The following is a 21,428-nucleotide window of genomic DNA, read 5'->3' as shown; positions in this document are numbered from 1 at the left end:
TCTTGCTGCTGGGCCGCGTTCTCCTGGAAGGAACTGGCTCAGGCCCGCCGCAGGGCTGTGATGGGAACAGGGCAAGCTGGCCAAGGCCTCTGTGTTCTCCCTGGCTCTTCAGGTCCAGCTCTCTCCATCCCAGCTGGGCCATCGTCACTGTCTCAGATTGCCCAGTGTTGCTTGTCAAAGTCCGGATGACTTCTTTGTCAGTGATCTTTGTTACTGCCAGCCTGTTTTTCACCTGGGGAAATCAAGTGTCTTCCCCAAGTTACCCAGCTAGAAAGTGGTGGAGGCGACCAGTTGCCCTCTCCACCAGTCTGCCCTCTTCTTATCTCCCAGCAGCCTCCCAGTGGGTATCTGTCTACCTTTCCTTATAGCACCAACTGCCCCTCCATATCAAGTTGTCTCTACTTTTCCTTCACCTGAAGATCACCTCCAAATCACATTTCCTGTCATAGCCTGCTGCACTTCTCTTGCAGTAACCAGAGTTTCATAGGTGGAAATTCCCCTGAGTTTTCAGCCCAGGAAGAGATTTCCAGTTCTCTCCCAACAACAGTGCTAAACATGTGCTCCAGCCTTGGTCTTTCTTCTCTAAGGAAAGGTTCACCAAGTCACAGCCTAATCCTGCCCCATGTCAGGAAAATCCCTCATTTCTGTCACATTGACCAACACAACAGAGAAACACACAGGTCATGTCTCCAGATTGCCTGCCGAAGCTGTGGTCACTTAAAAGACAAGAAGTTGCTCCCTCTCATAATTAATTGTCATCAAGCAAACAAACATAGTGGAGAGGTAGACATTCATCCTGCTGTGCCCCTCTGGAGGTGGGAGAGAGGACCAGTCAGTGTTACTTAATGTCAAAAGCTGTTCCAGGTTCCAAGGATGGGAGTGGAAAACATTGTTAGGTGAAATGTGCCATGCAGAGAAAGACAAGTCCTTCATGTTCTCCCTCCTAAGTGAAAGCTTAAAGTAAAAAATGTTTGAATATAGAATAGTGACAACGAGAGGCCAGGAAGCAGCAGGAGAGGTGGGGAGACAAGGCAACTGGAAAACAGGCACCAAAGCCCAGTTAGGCACAGACCGGAATAGCTTCCAGTGCTCTGTAGCACAGCAGGGAGACAAGTCATAACAACTCATTCTACATTCTGTGAAGAACTCTATCTTACATCAAATACCATGTGGATATGCTTGGCATGGTTATAGGCATAACTATGACCTTAGCTATTCAGGAGGCTGAGATTAGGAATATCATAGTTCCAGGCTAGCCTGGGCAAAAATCTGCGAGACCCCTTATCTTAATCATTTACCAGAGCATGGTGGTTTGTACCTGTGTTGTAGTCCAGACTAGTCCTGAGGGAAAAAGTGAGACCCTGTCTCAAAATAAACCCCAAACAATAAAGCAAGAAAAGGCTGGAGGTATGGCTTAAGTGGTAGAGCACCTGCCTAGCAAGCATAAGCCTTGAGTTCCTACCCACTACTGTCAAAACACAACAAAAACAAAACTAACATGTGCAGGTCACTCCAAGGGTAATGGTAGTTTTCTGTGCCTACCACAGGTTCCAGTTGCTTTAAGTAAGTCTTGCTTACCTGGGGACACCATCCATCACTTCCCTCTTCTCCAGGAGTATTCTGGCTCTTTCAAGTCCTCTGCTCTTCTTGCCTCATTGTAACATGAGTATATGAGATTCTAAACAACAAAAAACACAAAGCAGAAAAACATTATTCTTTTGGTGGTACTGGGGTTTGAATTGCGGGCCTTGTGCTTGCTAGGTAGGTGCTCTACCATGAGGTACATCTCCAGTTGGAATACTTTTGGAATTGCATCAAAGTTGTGAAGATCTGCAGTTCGTCAGGACAATTGATATCTCTGTGGTATCAGCTTCCTGTTCATGGTCAACGGTTGTTTTTCTGCCGATTTCAACTTTCATTGATTTTCCTTCTGTGCTATGTAATAATAATAATTATTATTATTTTGTCAGTTGTAGGGCCTGAACTCTGGGCCTGGGCGCTGTCCCTCTGCTCTTCAGCTCAAGGCTAGCACTCTACCACTTGAGCCACAGCACCACTTCTGGCTTTTTCTGCTTATCTGGTGCTGAGGAATAGAACCCAGGGCCTCATGCATGCAAGGCAAACAGACACTCTACCACTGAGCCACCTTCCCAGCTCCTGTGCTATATAATTTTATATACACAAATCTTACACACCTTCACACAGGCTTATTTTCAGGTATCTTAAAGATGTCATTGATGTTGGAAGTGACTTCTTTTCTACTTTTTTTCAAATTAGTTATTGCTGTTGTTTAGAGAAACAATCAAGTTTTAGCTTTATGTAATTAGCCACATAATGAAACTCTATTTCAGTATTTAACCATTTGCTTGTTTACATTCTAGATTTTTTTTAAAAAAATAGACAATTCTATCAAATGTGAATGATAATAGCTATTGTCTTTTAGTTCTTATGCTGTAATTTTGTTTTAATACTCTGCTGGATTGGGCCTTCGGTATGGAACAGGGAAACAATAATGAGTATTCTTGCCTTTTTCCTGTCTCCTTAAAGGAACTGCTCTTATTTTTCTGTTTTCCACTGTGAACAATGCTTGCTGAAGACAGCATTTATTAGGTTAAAGTCATCTCTTTTATCCCAATTAGTCTAAGAGATGTGTGGATGTGTAGAGTGTGCAGTTTAAATCATGATGGTCATTCAAGTATATAAAATTATTTCCTCCACATCTTTTGCAATAATCCTATCACTTTTTCTACCTTCTTCTCAATATGAAGGCAAATACTATTTATACATTTTTAAATGTTAAACCTTCCTTGTTGTAGTGTGGTTCTTATACCATGCTAGATTTAATTTGCTACAATTTCTATCAAGGTGTATATATGTAGTTGGCTTATATATTTTATCCATATCTTTCTGTCTGTTCTAAATTCATTCCCCCATAGCCTGTGTATTGGAAATGAGATCTGGGGCACGATCGTGATGGAGGTAGGCCCTTGTGAGAGATACTTACGTCTCCCAACCATCCTAACAGAATATTTAGGTAGACCCCTGATAAGTGGCGTTGTTAATGGATTGGCCAGAACATAATGGCAATGAGAATGTAGAGTAGATGGCAATTGATCATCTCATATGTCAGGAAGGAGAGAGAGAAAGAAAGAGAGATGTGGACCAGAAGTAACCTTCACATCTTACCCCCTGGGGCCTCCTTCCTCCCACTAACCTCTCCTAGACTTACCATAGCCTCCATCAGCTGGGGAGCAAGTATTAACATAGAAGCCCTTGGGGGTTCATCTTCAAACCCCAATGGGCACTTTCTATAAGGTTGCATTTTATCTCTAAAAATATGTTGATAACATGTACATTTGGGACTCTTAAAGTACACTTTACAACAACTGCTAGCTGGAAGAAGGTGGTCATAATTGAATTTAAGGAATACTTGCTATTGAATGATGATGAGGCTTACCAAAACTTGCAGGATAATGCAAAAAACAAAAACAAACAAAAAACAGTAGAGTCATTTGAAGTGCCTATGCCATTGACCCAATAGGTAGAGAAAGAAGTGGCTTTCTTGGCTGGAGTGACCGATGCCTCTCATCTAAGGAAAAGCTTATGCAGGGGTTTCACACAGGTGCTTCTTGTTATTCCTTACCTTTAGTCCCAATAAAGACAAACTTCACATGAATTCAAGTCCCACAGGAATAAAGATCAATATTGAAGATATGTACCAGCAGGGAATAAGGACACATAGAATGACTAGTAAGAGAAAAGCAGCTCCAACAAGCAGCTTTGGACCTGTGACCAGCTTTAGACTCTGCCTGTGAGTGCATTGTTAATTCCCCACCCTCCCACTACTTTATATAAAGAACATTTATAGCTTTATAATAACATGCTAATCATGAGCTGGGTCCCTAGAGAGAGCACATAGGCACTGAGAGGCATCTACAAGGGCATTGTAGGTGGCAGGATTTTCCATGTCCCTTGTCCTTGGGAACTTGGGGTTTCCACCCTCATAAGGCACAGACTGGATGCTCATAGGCAAGATGGATTGTGTACCTATCTCCATTATATTCTTCACACCCACTACATCTAATCTCCAATCTCATGGGGATCAAACCAACCTTGCCTTAGGGCTTCCAGTTTGGTGTGGCTCTGAGGAAGCTCAAGAGGCACAAGAAGAGTGAAGATGGGTGTTGTTCCTCCAGTCTTCTGCTGGTTTACTTTGGGCCAACCATGTCCACCAACTAAAGATCTACTGTCTCTTTAATGAGCTCCCCATAATCCTTTGGGCTATAATAGTCCATACGCATATGTCTGGGGATTAAAATGTGTGTGTGTGTGTGTGTGTGTGTGTGTGTGTGTGTGTGTGTATGTTTACAAGATGCCTATATTCTTGTAAATAATCCCTTTGTTAATTTCTCCCTGATTTATCCTAATCTGAGGATGCCATTGGTTTCTTGTTGGATATATGAAGGGAACAAGGTTCTCAAATGAGTAAGTACATTGCCATGAACTGCCTTTCTGATGACTTTTCCAGGACTATAAGCCATTAACTTAGATCTCTAAGAGGTCTGTTTCTAATTGTGTCATTTGCTTTTATTTCTAGCTCGTTGTTAGTTGCAAATTGTTCAAGGCCAGTAATTATCTAATGACAAACATAGATGGGAATATTTTCATCAGCCTTACATGTTATCATTGCAGGCCTAATTACTCGTCCATCCTTATCTGTGTTTACCAGTGATTTCCCCATCTTAAAAGAATGACCACCAGATGAGTCACTGCATTTACTATCAGTTCCTCTTTTGGGCTGATAAATATTTTCTGTAAGAATCAGGTTTTATGGCATTGTCTTGTCATTAGTCACATGTGGGCTTGTTTGCGAGCATCCTTGTATTTGGGATCCATGTCAGATGGTGTTGATGCTGATTTCTGAATGTCCTTCTATGCATTTCAATCATGTAAATAGTGTTGCCAAGATGTGAGTCACAGGACTGTGGGCTCTGTCATTATAGCAAGCACAAAGTCTGAGAATTCCTCTAGAATTCTTAGTAATACACATCCCCACAGGGGAGACATAAAAGCTGAGACCTGCATTCACAAGTCCAGGAAAGGGCTGTGAGGAACAGCCCTCCATGCACAATAGTATCTTACAATCATGTTTTCCTGCCCAGCATGCCTACAGCCAGGTCCTTGCACTGGCACAAAATAGGCTTTAGTCAGCCAGAAGTAAATCATGGGTTGTCCATCCCCTTTTGCTCACAGAACAATTGATAAGAGATTGGATGCCCTTTTTCACAGATGGTGGATATGGCTCTCTCCCAGTGCTTCCAAATGTCACCTGTGTGTCCCCAGAGCACATGGCACCTCAGGGCCAGGCAGCTACATGTGGCCAGTTGGGAGTCCCCCTCTGCCATGCTGAAGAGCGGTCTTCCTCCCACTGGATCATTGGTTGCTGCCAAGGCTTTCATTAGAGGAACGGATTCAATTAGTGAGTCTACACATTTGATTTTTAGGAGCTTCTTTAGTGGCAATAACATCTTCACTTCCATTTTTGACACTTTCTTACTTTAGATATCTATGAACTCCAAAATCTTCCTGAGGAAAAGCCACAAAATATAAGCAAAGAACGGGCATTGGGATCTAGGGGGTCTTCGTCAACGAACCGTCTTCCCCTTGTGTGTGCCATTGGTAATGGAACTGTCAGAACAGAGTGTTTCATCTGCTAATGGGTGGTCCAACATCGTGTGATGGAGCAGGGCAGAGGCCTTAGCCAGGATCCCCCTCCCACCACTCTCCCACAGACACCAGAAATAAGTAGTCTAGAGTTAGAGTTTATTAAATGGTATTTTATTCCCTTTTCTCTCTGTCCACAGAAGATACAATTTTCCCCAATCCTTTCCTCTGACATGAAATGGTTCCTTTAATTCATGGGTGAATATAGAAACAGAGTGCAAGCCAAGCACAGCCCAACCATCAGCCTTGGAGCCAGAAGTCTGAGCCTCCTCCCAGCCTTTCCTGAAAGTCCTGGTGTGCCCCTGAGCATGACGGCGTCCACCCTCCTGGTCCCTCAGGCCACCGCCACTCATGGAGCCGTGTTGTAGACACCGTAGTTGTCCTTCTGGGTGATGTGCAGCTTCCAGGGGAAGAGGCGTTTCTGGGAGGGGAGGCCTTGGGTCTGCCGCACCATGAGCCCCACATCCTCATCCGATAGCAGGCGCACCAGGTCGCCCTCCGCATCCTGGTAATTGAGGGCAATGTCCTCTCTCTGGAACTCCCGCCTGGTGGGACAGGTCAGGGTTAAGGCCAGAACCCAAGAGAGCGTCCAGGGGCTCTGGCCTAAGTGGAGGGGATGGAGAGCTTTATAACCTGGATCTAAGAATCAGGGGAGGACCTTAACACTCAAGTGGTCAACCTGCATTGAACAGGCAAAGAAACAGACTTAACAGGGACTTTTCACAGTGAGTTAGCTGCAAGGCCTGCAATGTCTTATGCATGGATCTGCTAAAGGTTTAAGGATTGGCAAGAAGAGGAGAGGTGCTTGACTAGGGGCAGAGCAGAGCAGGGGAAGCCCCAGAGAGACACCTGTGTGAAGAATGTCCGTGTGACATTCTTCCATCTATCTGAAGAGGTAAATGTTCACTTCTGATCTTCCTGTGGCTAATTTGACCCATTGGGTGTGAAGTCTAATTGACTTCTCTTAGATGTCCCATAATTCCACTTTTTGAAAATTATCCAAAAGGAATAGGAGATTGGTCACCACACAGGCAAATGACAACACGTAGTGATCACACCATTTGTAGCAGTGACAAAGTGGGAAGTGACCTGTATGGCCACAGAAATGATCATGAGGCCACAGAATGGCACATGGGGATGGAGTGGGTTGGAAGGAGGAGAGAGGCAGGGAAGGAAAGAGGGAAAGAGAGAAAAAAGGTAAGAGGGAAAGAAAAAGAACTGAGAGCTCGGATGTGCACTGACTAATAAGAGTAAAAAACATGCCAGTCACTGGTGGCTCACGCCTGTAATCCTAGCTACTCAGGAGGCTGAGATCTGAGTTCAAAGTTCAAAGTCAGCCTGGGCTGGAAAGTCGGTGAGACTCTACTCTCTAATTAACCATCACAAAATCAGAAGTGGAGCTCTGGCTCAAAATTGTAGAGTGTTAGCTTTGTGCAAAAGAGCTCAGATACAGCACCAGTCCCTGAGTTCAAGCTCTGTGACAAAAAAAAAAAAAAAAAAAGTAAAAATTCAAAGCAATTTCACTATTTCTACCTTTCTGACTCATAATTACAGATTTTCCATTTTTTATCATGCTTAGCGGTTACTTTTATAGTAAGCAATGTAGTGGCACTGTTGCTATTTTATTTTTATTTTTGCTGTGTGTGTGTGGACATGTGTATGCAAGCCTGCGCTGCTACTGCAGCTTGAATTCTGGGCCTAGCTACTGTCCTTTAGCTTTTTTTGCTCAAGGCTAGAGCTCTACCACTTGAGTCACACCTCCACGTCTAGCTTTCAGTTGGTTAAATTAGAAATAGGATTCTCATGGACTTCCCTGCCTCGGCTGGCTTCGAACCACAACCCTCAGATCTTAGCTTCTTTAGTAGCTAGGATTACAGGTGTGAGCCACCAGTGCCATTCTGTAAAATAACTGCTCCATGATGAAGCTCCCTGATGATGGAGGGTCCAGGCTCAAGGCTTTCAGAAAGACTTTGGTGCTTGCTACAAACCTAGCCATACACTATGGCCCGGGCTGAGCCCCTCTGTCCCTGGGCAGCTCCCTCCCGGACCCCTCTGTCCCAGGAGAGACCACCTGGGGCAGGGCTGTGAGTTCAGCAAGAAGGGAGATGTGTAGAATGGCTGATATCATGGAGAGTAGCGTTTCTCTCTCCGTTACCCTCTCCAGGGCACGTGACTCCCCCAGCACGCACCCCTCCTGCTGCAGACCCCTCAAACCTCATGAGCTCCAGCAGGTCCTTGAACAGGGGTGTGCTGTTGAGGTCTTCCTCCACCGCAATGTCCCTAAGGGGCGACAGGCAGGAGAGAAGGGGCCTCAGACAGGGAGAGGAGCGTGTTGGAAGCTGGGAATGAGGCTGGACTTCATCTTGCCCTAGGGTTGTGGGTTATCTGGAAGGCAGTGGAAGCCACAGTGGGTGTGTATGTGTGTGTGGGGGGCATGTGTCACGTGGAGGTGAGGGCTGGGGTAGGAGGGCATGCAGAGACCACGCACTTGATGGTGCTGATGGTGTCCTCGTAGTAGTAGCAGCGCAGCCAGTTGGTAGGGTCGTCCTCCTCGGGGAAGTCATTGAGGATTTTCACGAAGGCGCCCGGGAAGATGCCCGTGACTCCGTGGGCTGTGCCCTGTGGGGGTGGGGTGGAGGATGCTGCCTGGTCTGCAGAGGAGAAACACGGCCGCACACCTCGGAGCCCAGCCCTGGGCCCCTCGTGTACAGGATGAGCCTCGCAGTTTGTATCTAGATTGTCCCCCGTGGAGGGAGGGGAGAGGGGAGGGAACCATTTAATAAGAGGTGGGGCCTGGTGAGAGGGCCTTAGCTCATTGGGGTGTGGCCTTGGTGGGAGCAGAGGACACTAGTTCCTTCCCCTTCCTCCTGTCCTTCTTCCCTTCTGGCCATGAGTTCCCACCACCTCAAGCGCCTCGCCCTTCATCCCCCAGACGCCCTCCAGTGCCTCCTGAGATGGAGCCAGGGACGCCCCCCCCCAACTCCCTTCAGTGGTCCCAGGACCCCTGAGGGCTGGCTCTGCCTTGGCTTGCGCAGAATCTCCTGTAGACGTAGCCCAGGAGCGCTGAGCGCTGATCTTCCGCCCGCCCATGCTCAAAGGCAAGGTGGAGCCTTAGTGCCCAGCTGGAGCCAGGTAATGACTGGGACAGGCTCCACCTTCAGAGTCCCACCCAAGTCTCCCCAGGACCCTTGCATTTGCCAGGCATGGGGCACCCCAGCTCTCTGGGAGCAGGTCCTGCACATCTGAGAAAAGGAAATAAGCTCCAAAGTCCACCAGACAGGTTACCACAGAGCTAGGAGGTGAACAGAGAGACAGGCTCATGCTGGTGATTTTGTGTGTGCACAGCGGTAGTGATGGGCAGGTGATGGAGGGAAGCTGGAGGGCTCTGGGGACGCCTTCTCCCTCCCTCCCTCCCTCCCTCCCTCCCTCCCTCCCTCCCTCCCTCCTCTTCACTCTCGCTTCCATCTCCCTCCTCTCTTACCTCCATTACCTCTCTTCCTTCAACCTTCCTTCCACCCCCTCCCTCCTCACCTCTGCCTCTCTCCCTCCTCACCTCCAGCCAGTCCTTGTTGATCCGACTGAGAAGGAAGATCACATCTCCAGCTTTGAAACTCAGCTCCAGCTTGCTGTTCCCGGTGAAATCAAACAGGGCCTGGAGAGGATGGAGGAGAAGCCATCCGTGGAGCCTCCAGGGCCCGGACAAGACCTTGCCCCCACTGGTTGGAAGGTGCCATTTGTAAGAGCACCCCCAGGGTGCTGCCAGTCCCTGGGGGTGGGGCCTTTTCTGAGTCCCCTGAGGCCAGTCTCCCCGGACAGGGCTGCCTGGAGGAGGAGGCCCTCCAGATGGGCAGATGCATGGCTGCCTTCCCCTCTTCTGTCTCTGCAGGCTAGTTGCTTTCCTCTTCTCAGCAGAGATTGGGGCTCCTGGTGTCTGAGGCTGAGGGAGGAGGGCGGGCCCTCGCCTCCCCCTGCGCCCTGTCCCCATCCAGGGCACACCGTAGCCAGCAGGGTGGCCCCATGGGTGCTGGGGGTGGGGAGAGCGGGGCCTGGCTGGCACGTACCTCGGCTTTTGGTGCTTCCATGGGTTTAAGGCTGGTGCTCTGGGTGGACATGCTTTTGCTATGGAGAGAGAAAAGGGGCTCAGGTCCCTCAGGGCTCAGCGCCAGAGGCCCCCAGCTGGGCGCAGGAAAGGTTGGGAAGGTGAAGACTTCACCCTGCAGCCTCTATTGCTTGTTGGGGTGAGCCCCCTGCTCCTGTACCCTCAGCACTGCCCGGGGGGAGGAGTGGCCGGGAAGCAGGGTGCAGAGGGGGAGGGGATGAAGTTCATGGCTTAGTTATTTTCTGATCTATAGGCAACCCAGGAAACTGAGGCTGGGAGAGGTGGCGTGCCTGGGGTGTCCCAGCTGTGCGGGGGTGCAGGGGAAGTACCAGGGACAGGACGTCAAGGCCACAGAAGGGCTGGCTGGGGCTAGGAGGGAGACAGGGGCTCAGGAGTACCTTCTTGCCCCCTAACCTCTTCCCCTCCTCACCCTGACTTCTTGGTAGCAGAGCCAGGGACCACTTTGCTGGCTGATTTCTGATTCCGAGGTGGGGCGGAAGGGAACAGGGAGCAAGCAATTTGGCATAAGGAGCAAGAGCGTCCCCTAGGGGACAAGTGTGGTAAAAGCAGAGCCAGAGATGACAACCGATCAGCGCCCAGGCATTGCTATTTCCCCTCTTCCCTGCCCTTCACTCTTTCCAGACACCCAGAACACTTGGGTTACCCCCAAGTGATTACTCTGGCACCACACCAAGATGGATGCCCCAGTACCTGTCCTCTGACATGTCAAAATATCCCTGCTCTCTGTCCCTCCAGGACCTGAAAGCCATCCTGAGGGCCAGGGAGCTAGGGGGGCTGCTCAGGGACAGAACTGATCCATTCCCCGCTCTGCCTCCAGGGACAAGAGGTGTCTTTCCAGCAGGAACCCAGCGGTGGCCACTCACACTTTCCGGGTTCGGGGGCGGAGCCGGCGCAGCGCCTGGGGCACCTGCTCTGAGTCGTATTGAGACTGGTAAAAGAAGATGCGGACGTCCGCGTCCATCAGCACCCAGACGGGCAGGCTGAGGAGGCTCTGTGGAGAAGCGGAGGAGGGAGCGGGTGGTCAGCAGAGGACATGGAGAGCCCCATGGACCAGCGCGCCCAGCACTAGCTTTGTTCTCTTCTCCCCATCTTCTTTCACAAAGCAGCTGTGTAAGGGGACATGGCCAGCCAGGCCAAGTCACCGTGTATGATTTCATGATCCACAGGGCAGGGGGTTCCTTGGGGGACAGGTGCCTGGACCTAATTCATCCTGACATTCATCTGGTCTGGAGGCTTAGAAAGCTAGCTAGAGAGATTTTGGTCCAGTGTGGCTCCTGGTCTACTCCTCACTGCTCCTGGCCTGATCCTACCCCTCCCCCCCCCCAGGACACATCCTGCCTCTGGCCTTTAGGGACTGACAACGGGGCCATCAGAGCCACTGAGCCAGCCCACTTCCCAAGGCCACAGCCACCGGGGGGGGGGGGGGGCTCTGAGCCCCTACCTTCATGTAGGCGTTGAGGGCTGGGATCCGGGCCTCGGCAATCTCCTGCTTCACACCCATGTAGACTTTGGCTGTGGAGAGGGCAGATCTGGCCTCAGAACTCCACCCCAGCATGGAGCCTGGGCCCCAGCTGCTCTGCAGGACACACACCTTGGCCACACCCCTCCCTTTAGAGCCCCATCCCCCACTCAGAGCCCCTCCCCCATCTGTCTCTGGTGCTGAGGTGGAACTCACTCTCCACATTGGACCAAGACAGGTTTATGCATTTATTGAGCATTTATTATCTGCTCCAAACATACACACACAAAGGCAGGTACATACATATTCACACATACACACATACATACATCCTCACACACTCACACACATTTGCTTCTAAGAGATCAAGGTCTTTACCAGTTCTGCTCACAGCTGTGTCCCATCCATCCCCTAGGCCCCGGGGTCTCAGCCCTGCACAGTCAAGTCACCAGGCAGGGCTCGCCACAGAACAACTATACCACACTCATCAGGTGTAGATGCCTCAAGCCTCTCAGGGTACTGTACCACCAGAGCTAAGAACCAGGGGTGCGCAGTCGGGCAGGGGCGTGCTGTCACGAGCAGAGGCGTCAACATTGGTTGGGGGGCAATATAACAATGAATTACTTGCTGCACACCGGTGGCTCACGCCTGTCATCCTAGCTACTCAGCAGGCTGAGATCTGTGAGACTCTGATCTCCAATAAAGCACTAGAAAACCGGAAGTGGCGCTGTAGCTCAAGAGGTAGAGCGCTCGCCCTGAGCTGAAGAGCTGAGGGACAGCGCCCTGGCCCAGAGTTCAAGCCCCAGGACCGACAAATAAAAAACAGGGAGGAATGCTGGGACAGGGAGAGTGGCCAACCCAGAGACAAATATTATTTCCAGAAGCCTCCAGATGGGGTTCGGAGAGCCATCAGCCAGTGTGACCTGTGTCTGGCTTCCAGTGCCACAAGCTAGGAGCGTGTGCACATGTGTACGTGTGTGTGCATGTGTGTATGAGTGCGCATGGGTACGTATGTGGGCAGGTGTGTGCATGTGCGTGTGTGAGCACGTGTACGTGTGTGTGTGTGTGTGCATGCATGTGTGGGTGCTTACTGATGGTACAAGGGTGGCAGATAAGGGAGGGCCCCGGCCGTTGGGAGAAAGTAGCAGGCAGGTGTCCGCTTAAGCTGCAGGCCTGAGTCCTCCGCCTGGTCAAGGGTTTGGAGTGGGAGTAGGCTGGGATGATGGCCCTCCAGGTGGTGCTCTTCCTCTGGGATCGGCGTGAGGAAGGTAGCCGTGACAGAGCTGGAACAGCGGTGGGGAGGGGGAGGCAGCCGGCAGGGGACAGGGGCCAAAGAGAAGCCAATAGAGGCAAACCTCAAAGGAGCAAAGAGGACCCTTGGGGACTCAGAGGCTTGGGGGCCGCTGGCTGTGCATTCTCTCTGGGGAGAACGGCGTTCACCCTGGGAGCCTGCACAGATGCTCCTTGGAGGAGCAGTGGGTCCGAGGGAGGCAAAGTGACAGGGGAGGAACAGGAATATCCTCAAGAAGGAGGTAGAGCGGGCCAGGGGGCGACCAGAGGACCGGAACCCCTCTCACCACAGCCCAGGGGAGGAGGGACCATGGCACGGGGAGCCTCCTGGGGAGAGCTGGGGTTTTCTTGATGGGGAAACATGGTTTCTTAGAGGAGGAGAAGAGAGGATGGAGGGGAGAGGAGAGGAGGGAGGGGAGAGATGAGGAAGGAGGGGAAAGGAGGGGAGGGGAGGGGAGGGAATAAGAGAGGCGAGGAGAGGAAGGAGGGATAGGAGTTGAGAGGAGGGGAGAGGAAGGGAGAAGAGGGTGGAGGAGGGGGAGGGAAAAGGAAGGACGGCAGGGGAGAGTCAGAGGTGGAGCTGGAATTTGAGAGAGAAGATGGAGCAGGCTCCTGAGGCCTGGGGAGGTTGATTCGTGTCCCTTTGTCGCCACACAGGCCTGCCCCCGACCTCGCCAAGCCTCCAGGTAAACCAGGCCGGGGGGGGGTGGGGGGTGATTCTCTAGCAGCCCCAGGAGCCCTGGTGTTGCTAAGAAACCGGGAGCTGTCCAAGGTGCTTGTTCAGGGAATGGGGAGGAAGACGGGGAGGGCAGGAGCTGAGGGTTCTATGGGCAGAATGGGGGTGCCCGGCTTTCCTGAGGGGCAGGAAGGGATCAGCCACCTGGAGCTAGTGAAGCCTAGGCTGTGGGCAGGACCATGGGCTCAGGCTGGGGTGCAGGGAGAATGGAGGGGTGCCAAGTGCATGGCAGGGAGATGGCATTCCCATCGCCAGCTGAGAAGTTGAGGCGGCTGCCCTGCTCCGCCTGGGCCCTCCCTGGCGGTGGGTGGCGAGGGCTGAGGGCTGAGGAACAGCAGGGTGGTGGGACTGGTGGGCCATGGAGGGGTCATGGGCCAAGTGAATGATGTTCCTGTGGGTGGGTGAATCCTGGTACAGGTGAGCAGAGCTAGACAGCCAGATCCATAGCAGGGGCTCAGGACTGGGGCGCCAGCAGGACCAGGGCCCCAGCAGGACCCGGCAGGGGCTCACCTGGGAGTGCAGGCAGGCTGCAGGTGAACTGGCTGTTCTTGCTCTCTGGCCCAAACCGCTCCTCCAGCTTGCTCTGCAGGGCGTAGAACTGGCGGTAGCGGCGGTAGATGAGGTACTTGGCTCCCCCCTTTGTCTTCACTTCGATGACAAAAACCTGTGGGGATCAGAGGCAAGGGAGGCCCGGAGGTGAGGGGGGCTTGGAAGGGGGGGGAGAACCCAACCCAGAGAGGGGTCTTGGGGACAGAGATGGGGGCTCATAGGTCAAGGGGAGACAAAAGGAGGAGACTCAGAGGAGAGATGAGAGGTCTCAACCTCAGTCCTAAGCTGGGCTAGATAACTCTTCGTTGGGGTATCCTGTGGGCCCCCTACATGCTTAGAGCACCCCTGAACTCTACCCACCGGAGACAATCATCACAAGGTCCTGAGAGACAATAGTCACCCCGTAATCCCAAAGCAGAGAACCACTGCCTGAGATGGGTGTTCACAGATGAGACCTGAGGGCAGAGGGCAGAGGAGCAGATGTTGTCTTTCTTACAAAGTGGCTGGTGAAGCCTCTCTTCTCCTCGATGTCGGCGATGTTGGCGGAGATGGCCACGTCATCAGGAAGCTGCTCGAAGTCGCTGGCGGGTGGCCGGAGAGAAGGATCCTGGTTAGCCGGGTGTGAGGCGGGGTGCAACGCCAACCAATGGGGGTGGCTCTCACTTCTGCTCACCACCACACCCCTCACTGGCCCGTGGAACCCAGAGCTCCAGGCACAGAGCAAGCCCTGGCAGGGAGGGGTGTGGAGGGGGACAAGGCGTCACACACCAGCTTCTATTGCCCTGAACCTCATGGCTCAGCCAGGAGCCCACGAGGAGCCGGAAGAAGCCTGGACAGGCATGTAGTAAAGGTTTTATCCACAGGTGGCGCTAGTGAGAGAACCGTGGACTTGCCCAGGGTGGCGTCTCATGGAAGGTCACTGGGACACGGCCTTGAAGGGGTTCTCTGGCCGCCAGTTGCTGGGCTTACATCAGGCTCAGGATGTAAGCAGTTTGCCCTCACCAGAGTCCCCGTCTTGGGCTTTGAGTCATAATCAACCTTTTCTCTTTAGGAGTTGATTGTCTCAGGCATTTTGTTACAGGAGCAGAAAGATCCTCTTTCCCTCTCCCTGCTTCCCTTGCAGCATGGAGCGGCCATATGACTTGTACTGGCCAATGAGAGCTAAGAGGTCATCTGGGGTATGTGTGGATCTCTCAAGAGTGTTTGCTTTCCTTCTCCAGAAGGATAGACAGGCCCCTGTTGAAATCAAGTGCAACGTCCGGATCGGCAGCAGCCACATTGCAGCCATGAGGAAGCATCAGAAAGCAGAGGAAAGAATCTCTGCCAGGCTGGTCCTGAAGTTGCTGGCTGTGGAACTAGTTATGGCCTCTGTATTTCTGATTAGGCGTGCAGACAAACCCTGGTCATTGTGTAAGCACGCTCAGCTCCCCCAAGCCCCTGAAGCCTAGTGCATTTGTAAAGGACGGATGACCAGTTTCGGATCTGCTCCTAAGCTATGACCTGTGGATCTGGGACACTGCTTGGATGTGGGGTGAAAGAAACGAAGGATAATATCAAAAGTCACAGCCCCCTCTCCATTTCTGACCAGGCCGGGGAAGGGGCTGGCTGATGGGCTCTGTGTGTGGGCTGTGTTCATTCAAGAGGCTCCAGGCCAGGGGTAGAGATGTCCAGCAGGAAGCCGGGGTGCAGGTGTGGAACTCAGCAGGAGCGGCCCAGATGAGAACCACCTGACCTAGCTTATGATCAAAACCCCCAGGGATGAGCTGTCAGTGAGCAGAACCAAGGACTGGCGGAGGAGGAAAAGCAAACAGCCAAGAAGGGGGAAGAGGTGCAGCCAGGGCCTCAGAGGCTAGACGTGAGTGCACGGGAGAGGAACCAAGTCCACTGCAGGCTTCCCCACACCGTGACCAGGAGACGGGCTGGGGCCGCCATGTCTACCGCCGCAGCCCACACACCCTGTTCCCCGTGTCACGGGATCTGTGCTTGCAGTCCCAGGATCCTGTTCTGGAAGGTGACTCAGGGTGGCAGCAGACCAGCAGAGGAAAGCCCCCTCGATCCCGCCCTGCTGCGGCTGCTGGTGACCTCCTGGCTCCTGTGGCGAGCCTGGGGGGAAGGGACAAATCACCCCTTCCATTCTCTCCCCCCAGCATTTCTGTGAGGTTGCATATCCAGGACACTAGAGGTGGGTCAGGAAGGAGCTGGAGGGGGAGATGGCTGCAGACAGGGATTGCCAACTCCCCCGAGGGCTCACGGTGTGCCAGGTGCTCCTCTGAGGCAGTGCCAGCTTTTGCAGACGAGGACACGGAAGCACAGAGAGGTGGCCAGAGGAAATCAGCAAGCTGACGTCCGAGCCCAAGCAGGCTGACCTCAGAACCGCCCTCTGCAGACCCTGCCTCTCCTTTTCATTCCAGTATGCCGGCTGGGATCACAATAACTTCAGCAAACCCTTCCGTGTGGCGTGCGGGCAGTGCCCGGGCTGAGCGCACTAGCACATGGCGTCTAGCCTTGGGATCCAGAGGGGCTGGACCAGGAATCTCGTGGCTTACATGCACACAAAGGCCAGGAAGGCCGGGCCCAGGGGTCCACGCTGGGAGCCGGGAGTCATCAGGGAGAAGCGGAAGACTCAGCCCTGCGTGGCAGAAGGGAGAGCTAGCAAGTGTGAAGATGTTCCAGGCCACGCGGAGAGGCCGGGGTGAGGAATGGAGGGGAGATGGGCTGGGCAGGAGCAGAGGGGGCCAGGTGGGAAGGCAGGTCCCGCACTGGGGGCTTTGGGACCTGACAGAGACCTTTGACCTTTCTCTGGTGGGAGGTCAGGCCCCAGGTCCAACACGGGGAAGATAAGGCCCAAACCCTGCTTAGCCCTTGCCATGAAGCGGCCTGGAACCTGTCTTCGCTGGATCCCTTCCACTCTGTAAAATGGGGACAAGAGTCCTTGTGTATCTGGGTGCTCATGAAGGTTCATCTGTTGCCAACGAAGCCCTAGAACCATCACAAGGAGATTCCAGCCAAGAGCCCAGGCTATACCAAGCGCTGAGCCGGCCACTTGGGCCTGATGGCGGTGTAGGGGCGGGTGGCCGCTGGGCAGCAGGGCAGCACACAGAACGAAGCAGAGCCTCCTTGGAGGAGCGGCTCCCCCAGAGGCCCCGCCTAGGACCAGCTGGGCGAATGCTGGGTTCAAAGCCCACAGGATCTTGGAGTCCAAAGAGGACTTTAGAGCCCGGCCTGGGAGGCCGAGGGCTGGAAGGGCCCCCGGGGCAGCTGGCTTGTGCGCTGTGCTTGGAGCATGGCTTGGGGGACCACACTCCCCAGGGGCCACCCCCTCAATGGCCTACTTCTAGCTTGGGTGTCTGGCCTGGCTGTGGTTCTAGAAAGAGCTGCCTGGTGAACCCGCCCACCCATGCCCCCCTGCTGTGGCTGAGGCTCGGCTCTGTGGGCTGCTCTAAGACAGGTGCTGGGGTACAGCAGCCCCCCACCCCACGGCTCACGGAGGGGCCGAGGAGGGCAGCCAGGGATGAGGACACACAGCCCAGCTGACCGGCTCTGCAGCCCCCCAAGCAGCAGGAAGTGACCCAAGCCTCCAGCCGTTGCTGTTTCTAGAAGGTTGGAGCTTGCGTGACAGGCCAGCCAAGCGGGAGAACTTGTGGGGGAGAGGAGCTGGAATCTGGTGGCCTCACCAGAACCCTCAGCACTTGCTCCTGCACCCCTCCCCGCCCCCGCCCGGCTCCCTCAAGCCTCTTTTCTGACCTTTAACCTTTGGAAATCTTACCCTTTCCCCTCTACCCCTCAGGCTTCCCTAATCAGCCTAACCTTGCTCTGGCCACTGGGTGGGGGGGGAGGGGGGAGTGGAGGGGGGGAGGGGGGAGTTACCATGGCAACTTGCTCCGTGATAATGCCTCTGTTCAAACTCCCGGGGGACAGGACCCCGGCTCTGTGTCCTCAGGACCCTACTGCTGCCTGGCCACTCAGGAAGCCTTCAGCAAGTGCTGAGCTGGGGGTGGCTGAGCCCCCTGGGGCCCCGCTGCGAGCCCCAGCCTCACCGCCCACGCTGCATGACGCAAAGTGAGTCCTCTACCCTCCTGGTCCTCGATTTCCCCCTCTCGGCTTCGGATAAAAAGGATCTGGGACACCACTAATTGATTCATTAGTTTCTTCAGCCACATTTCTTGAGCGCTCCATAGTTTTTTAATCAGGAAAATAGCAGTCGCCAAAATAGACCCAGAACACTCACGAAGCTTGCTTCTGCTGGGGAGCCCATGAGGAAGAAAATGAACAATCGATGGGAAAGTAATGTTACGCCAGTAATCTTAAGGACAAGGCAGAGCGAGAGGAAACAGAACCGATGAGCCAGTGGGCAGAGGCCCGGCAGGCAGGGAGAGCGTCCTGGGGAGGAGGGGAGGCATTTGAGCCTGGCCCTGGGAGAATAAGGAGGCCGTGATTCCATCTGGACAACACATGGAGACCACTACTGACCCCGCTGGCCAGCCAGCCAGGAGCCCAGGCCTAGAACCCAAGGACACCTGCGCTGGAGATTTCGGCTCTGAGGGAGCTCCTCCCTGCCTTCCTGTTCTCGCTTGTGCCTGGGGCTGGTGAGCCACAGAGGAAAGTTCCTGAAAGCAGTTCCCGGTGTCCAGTTCTGATTCAGCCCAGCCTCTCACGCAGACAAGTTGACAAGGCTCCTGCGGCCCACCCCCTCCCGCCCAGGCCTGCCTGGAAGAGCGAACCGGCCCAGGGAAGGGACTACCCCCTCACTCACCTCTCCACCCGCAGCTGTTGGGCCAGGGCCATGGTGGTGGGTGGTCAGGGGAGTAAGTGGGCGGTCCAGGATCTCCCCCAGCCAGACCCAGGCTGAGTTCAGTCTCACTTGCTCTGAGCTCCCTGCCTTGGGGGATGGCTCCTCCCCAAGGCTCTGAGACACCACTTCCTCTTACCCCACTTCCTGGCCCCCCTCGGGCCTCAGGGTCACGGGGGACATTTACTCTGGGGACTTCCTCCTGCCGGTCTGTGGTGTCCAGGCTTGGCTGGGTGGCAGGGATCTGCAGAGCCCCAGAGATGCCACGCCAGGGTGGGCCTGGTCCCCCCTGGTGGATCCCTGTGGTCTTGAGGTGTTAACTGCTCATCCCTGGCCTCCACACCCGGCCCCCCGCTGAATCTGACCCAGTCCTAAAACGTTAGGCTCCTCCTTGTCCTCCCTCCCTCAGGCCTGGTCCAGATGCCACCTTCACCAGGAAGCCTCCCTGATCTCTATCATACTAGAGTGTGAAGGTTGGTCTATGCCTCCACCTTGCTGTGGCCCTTTCCCCATTCTCACAACCCCCTACCCAGCCAATCCTCTGCCACAGCCGGTCTGGCATTGCAAACTGTATCACCTTCCTCTCCACGAAGCCTATCCCCCACCGCCCGACTCTTCTGGCCCGCTCTCCCAGTTCACCACCCCTCAGGGACCCCCTTCCAAGACGCCTGCTCCCCAGGGCCTCCCCCAGGCTTCCTCGGCTGCAGGGCGCCTTCCTCCGGGTCTCCGCTTCAGAGCTGCCCGTGATCAGGCCTCCCTGACCCCACCTGTCACCTCCCAGATCCCTGCGCTTTCTCCGGGGAGCCCTGGTCACCTGTGGAGTGGCCTGGTCACTGGAGACATGGTGTGTGCACTAACACATGCCGGGCACACTGCAGACACTCGGCCACGTCCAGCAGCCAGGGCACCAAGCGTCCTTCTAGCTTACTCTTGAGGGAACTCTCCAAGGAGATGACCAGGCCACCACACCCAGGGACATGCCCATGCCCGCCTCCCCTCAGAGCAGCAGGATAGGAGGCGGAAGAGGCGGGGAAGCGGCCGGGCACTCATGTCTATATAGCCGCCAAATGGGCCTTTGGGGGCGGGCAGGCCCTTTTGCCCCCCCTCCACCCAAATTAGGAACACCCCTACACTTGGCCGGGGATCTGTGGGAACAGAGCTAGCCCAGGGGTGCCTGGAGACTTCTGATTTCCCATATTCCAGACAAGGGTGCTAGGAAAGAAACCAGTCTTGGGAGTTTTGTTGTTGTTGTTGTTGTTCGTGGGGCTTGAACTCTGGGCCTCAACGCTGTCCCTCAGCTCTTCAGCTCAAGGCGAGCGCTCTACCACTTGAGCCACAGCACCACTTCCAGTTTTCTGGTGGTTCATTGGAGATAAGAGTCTCACAGACTTTCCTGTCCAGGCTGGCTTTGAACCTCGATTCTCAGATCTCAGCCTCCTGAGTAAGCTAGGATGACAGGCGTGAGCCACCGGCGCTGGGCCAGTCTTAGGAGTTTTGATGTTGTCTGGCTCAAGAACAGGGAGGCCTTCCATTGAGCACCCCTCCCCCACCCAGCCACCCCTAAGGGACTCTTTGTCCCTAAAAAAGACTCCAGCCCAAGATGGTGCTGGAATCTCAGGAACCTGCTCTGTACCCAGAAAGGACTGACCTCCAGCCACAGGCTGGGCTGGAGCAGCATCCTTCACAGGCTTCTGGGGAGGTGGAAACAAGGTAGGAGGACATCAGAGGAGGAGGGGAGACAGCTAACAAAGGCCACTTAGTGAGCAGTGTTTGGACTTCAGAGCTAAAAGGAGCTGGGGGGTGAAGACAAGGTGAAATTTCCCACTGTATCTCACACCTGCTGGATAGAGCAATTGAAGCTATTTCACACATAGAAATCCCATCTCAAAAACAATTCGCAGATTCTGAGAGGAAGGGGCTGTGTGAGGGGCTGGGACCCACAAGGACACAGGTCCAGCAAGGACACAGGCCATGAGGACTGAGGTTCTAGCCTTGGAGCTGGCACTGGCTCCAAGGGGCAGGGCCTGCCGCCCTGCCGCAGGTCAGCCCTGAGCTCCAGTGGGAAGGGGAAGGGCTGGGGTGGGGAGGGATGGAGACAGATGTTTTCGGGGGACAGCGCAAGCCAGTGTGGGTGGATAGAGGGCCACGCACACCAGGTCAGAGCCCCAGGCCTGACACCTGGCCTGGTGTGAGGTCCAGATAGAGGCCGCTGGCCCATGTGGGACAGGAATTCTAAGCTGAGTTCCCTCCCCCCCCCCCCAAAGATTGAGAGCCAGGTGTCTTGCAGGCATTGCCTGGGAATTCCCAGAGCGAAAGCCACAAACCACAGCGAACAACATTTCACAGCCCAGCTTGGGTGTAAGGAAGAATTCACACCTGAGCAACTAGAAAGAATACAAATGGCGGTGGCCGTGGCCTCTCTATGGGAGTGCTAATGAACAGAGCAAAGGCAGGACAGCAGGTTAATGGCCTCTAGAGGTGTGAGCCCCGCCCACGGCCCAAGAGGACCAACCAGGGCATTGGTCAAGAGTTGGGCAGGAAACGGGACGTGGCAGAACCATTTTGCAAGCACTGGTGTGTGATTGTGCAAACAGAATGTATCTTGTGTATAGTTAGAAGCATGCATTGGTGTATAAATACACACACAACAGGCGTGGGCAAGTGTGGAGTGTGCACTTGTTTCTGAACACATATCATGTATAGAAAGGACCTTGTGTTAGGAGAGAACAAATTTCTCTGCTGGAATCAAGTGAGTGCCTAA

At 53.8% G+C, this 21,428-nt stretch overlaps 1 protein-coding gene across 2 annotated transcripts; it reads right to left on the bottom strand.

Moving 5' to 3' along the window:
• Positions 1 to 5,816: 5,816 nt before the first annotated feature.
• Positions 5,817 to 18,763, bottom strand: LOC138823818 (neutrophil cytosol factor 4-like). Of its 2 annotated transcripts, XM_070017377.1 has the most exons (10): positions 18,632 to 18,763; positions 14,375 to 14,459; positions 13,840 to 13,993; positions 11,286 to 11,356; positions 10,708 to 10,835; positions 9,786 to 9,843; positions 9,278 to 9,376; positions 8,213 to 8,343; positions 7,939 to 8,004; positions 5,817 to 6,269 (listed from the first exon to the last, which is right to left on the bottom strand). In XM_070017377.1, exons 1-10 carry the CDS (start codon positions 18,661 to 18,663, stop codon positions 6,074 to 6,076), a joined length of 1,020 nt encoding a protein of 339 aa, XP_069873478.1. In that variant the 5' UTR covers positions 18,664 to 18,763; the 3' UTR covers positions 5,817 to 6,073. The 2 variants fall into 2 exon arrangements, with proteins under 2 accessions (XP_069873478.1, XP_069873479.1); XM_070017378.1 differs by lacking the exon at positions 7,939 to 8,004.
• Positions 18,764 to 21,428: the final 2,665 nt, after the last annotated feature.

The sequence above is a fragment of the Dipodomys merriami genome, unplaced genomic scaffold, assembly GCF_024711535.1.
Source record: "Dipodomys merriami isolate MVZ:Mamm:240054 unplaced genomic scaffold, mDipMer1.0.p SCAF_1231, whole genome shotgun sequence".
NCBI lineage: Eukaryota > Metazoa > Chordata > Mammalia > Rodentia > Heteromyidae > Dipodomys > Dipodomys merriami.
Note: the sequence above shows the minus strand (reverse complement) of the source record. Positions and strands in the feature narration are given on the sequence as shown.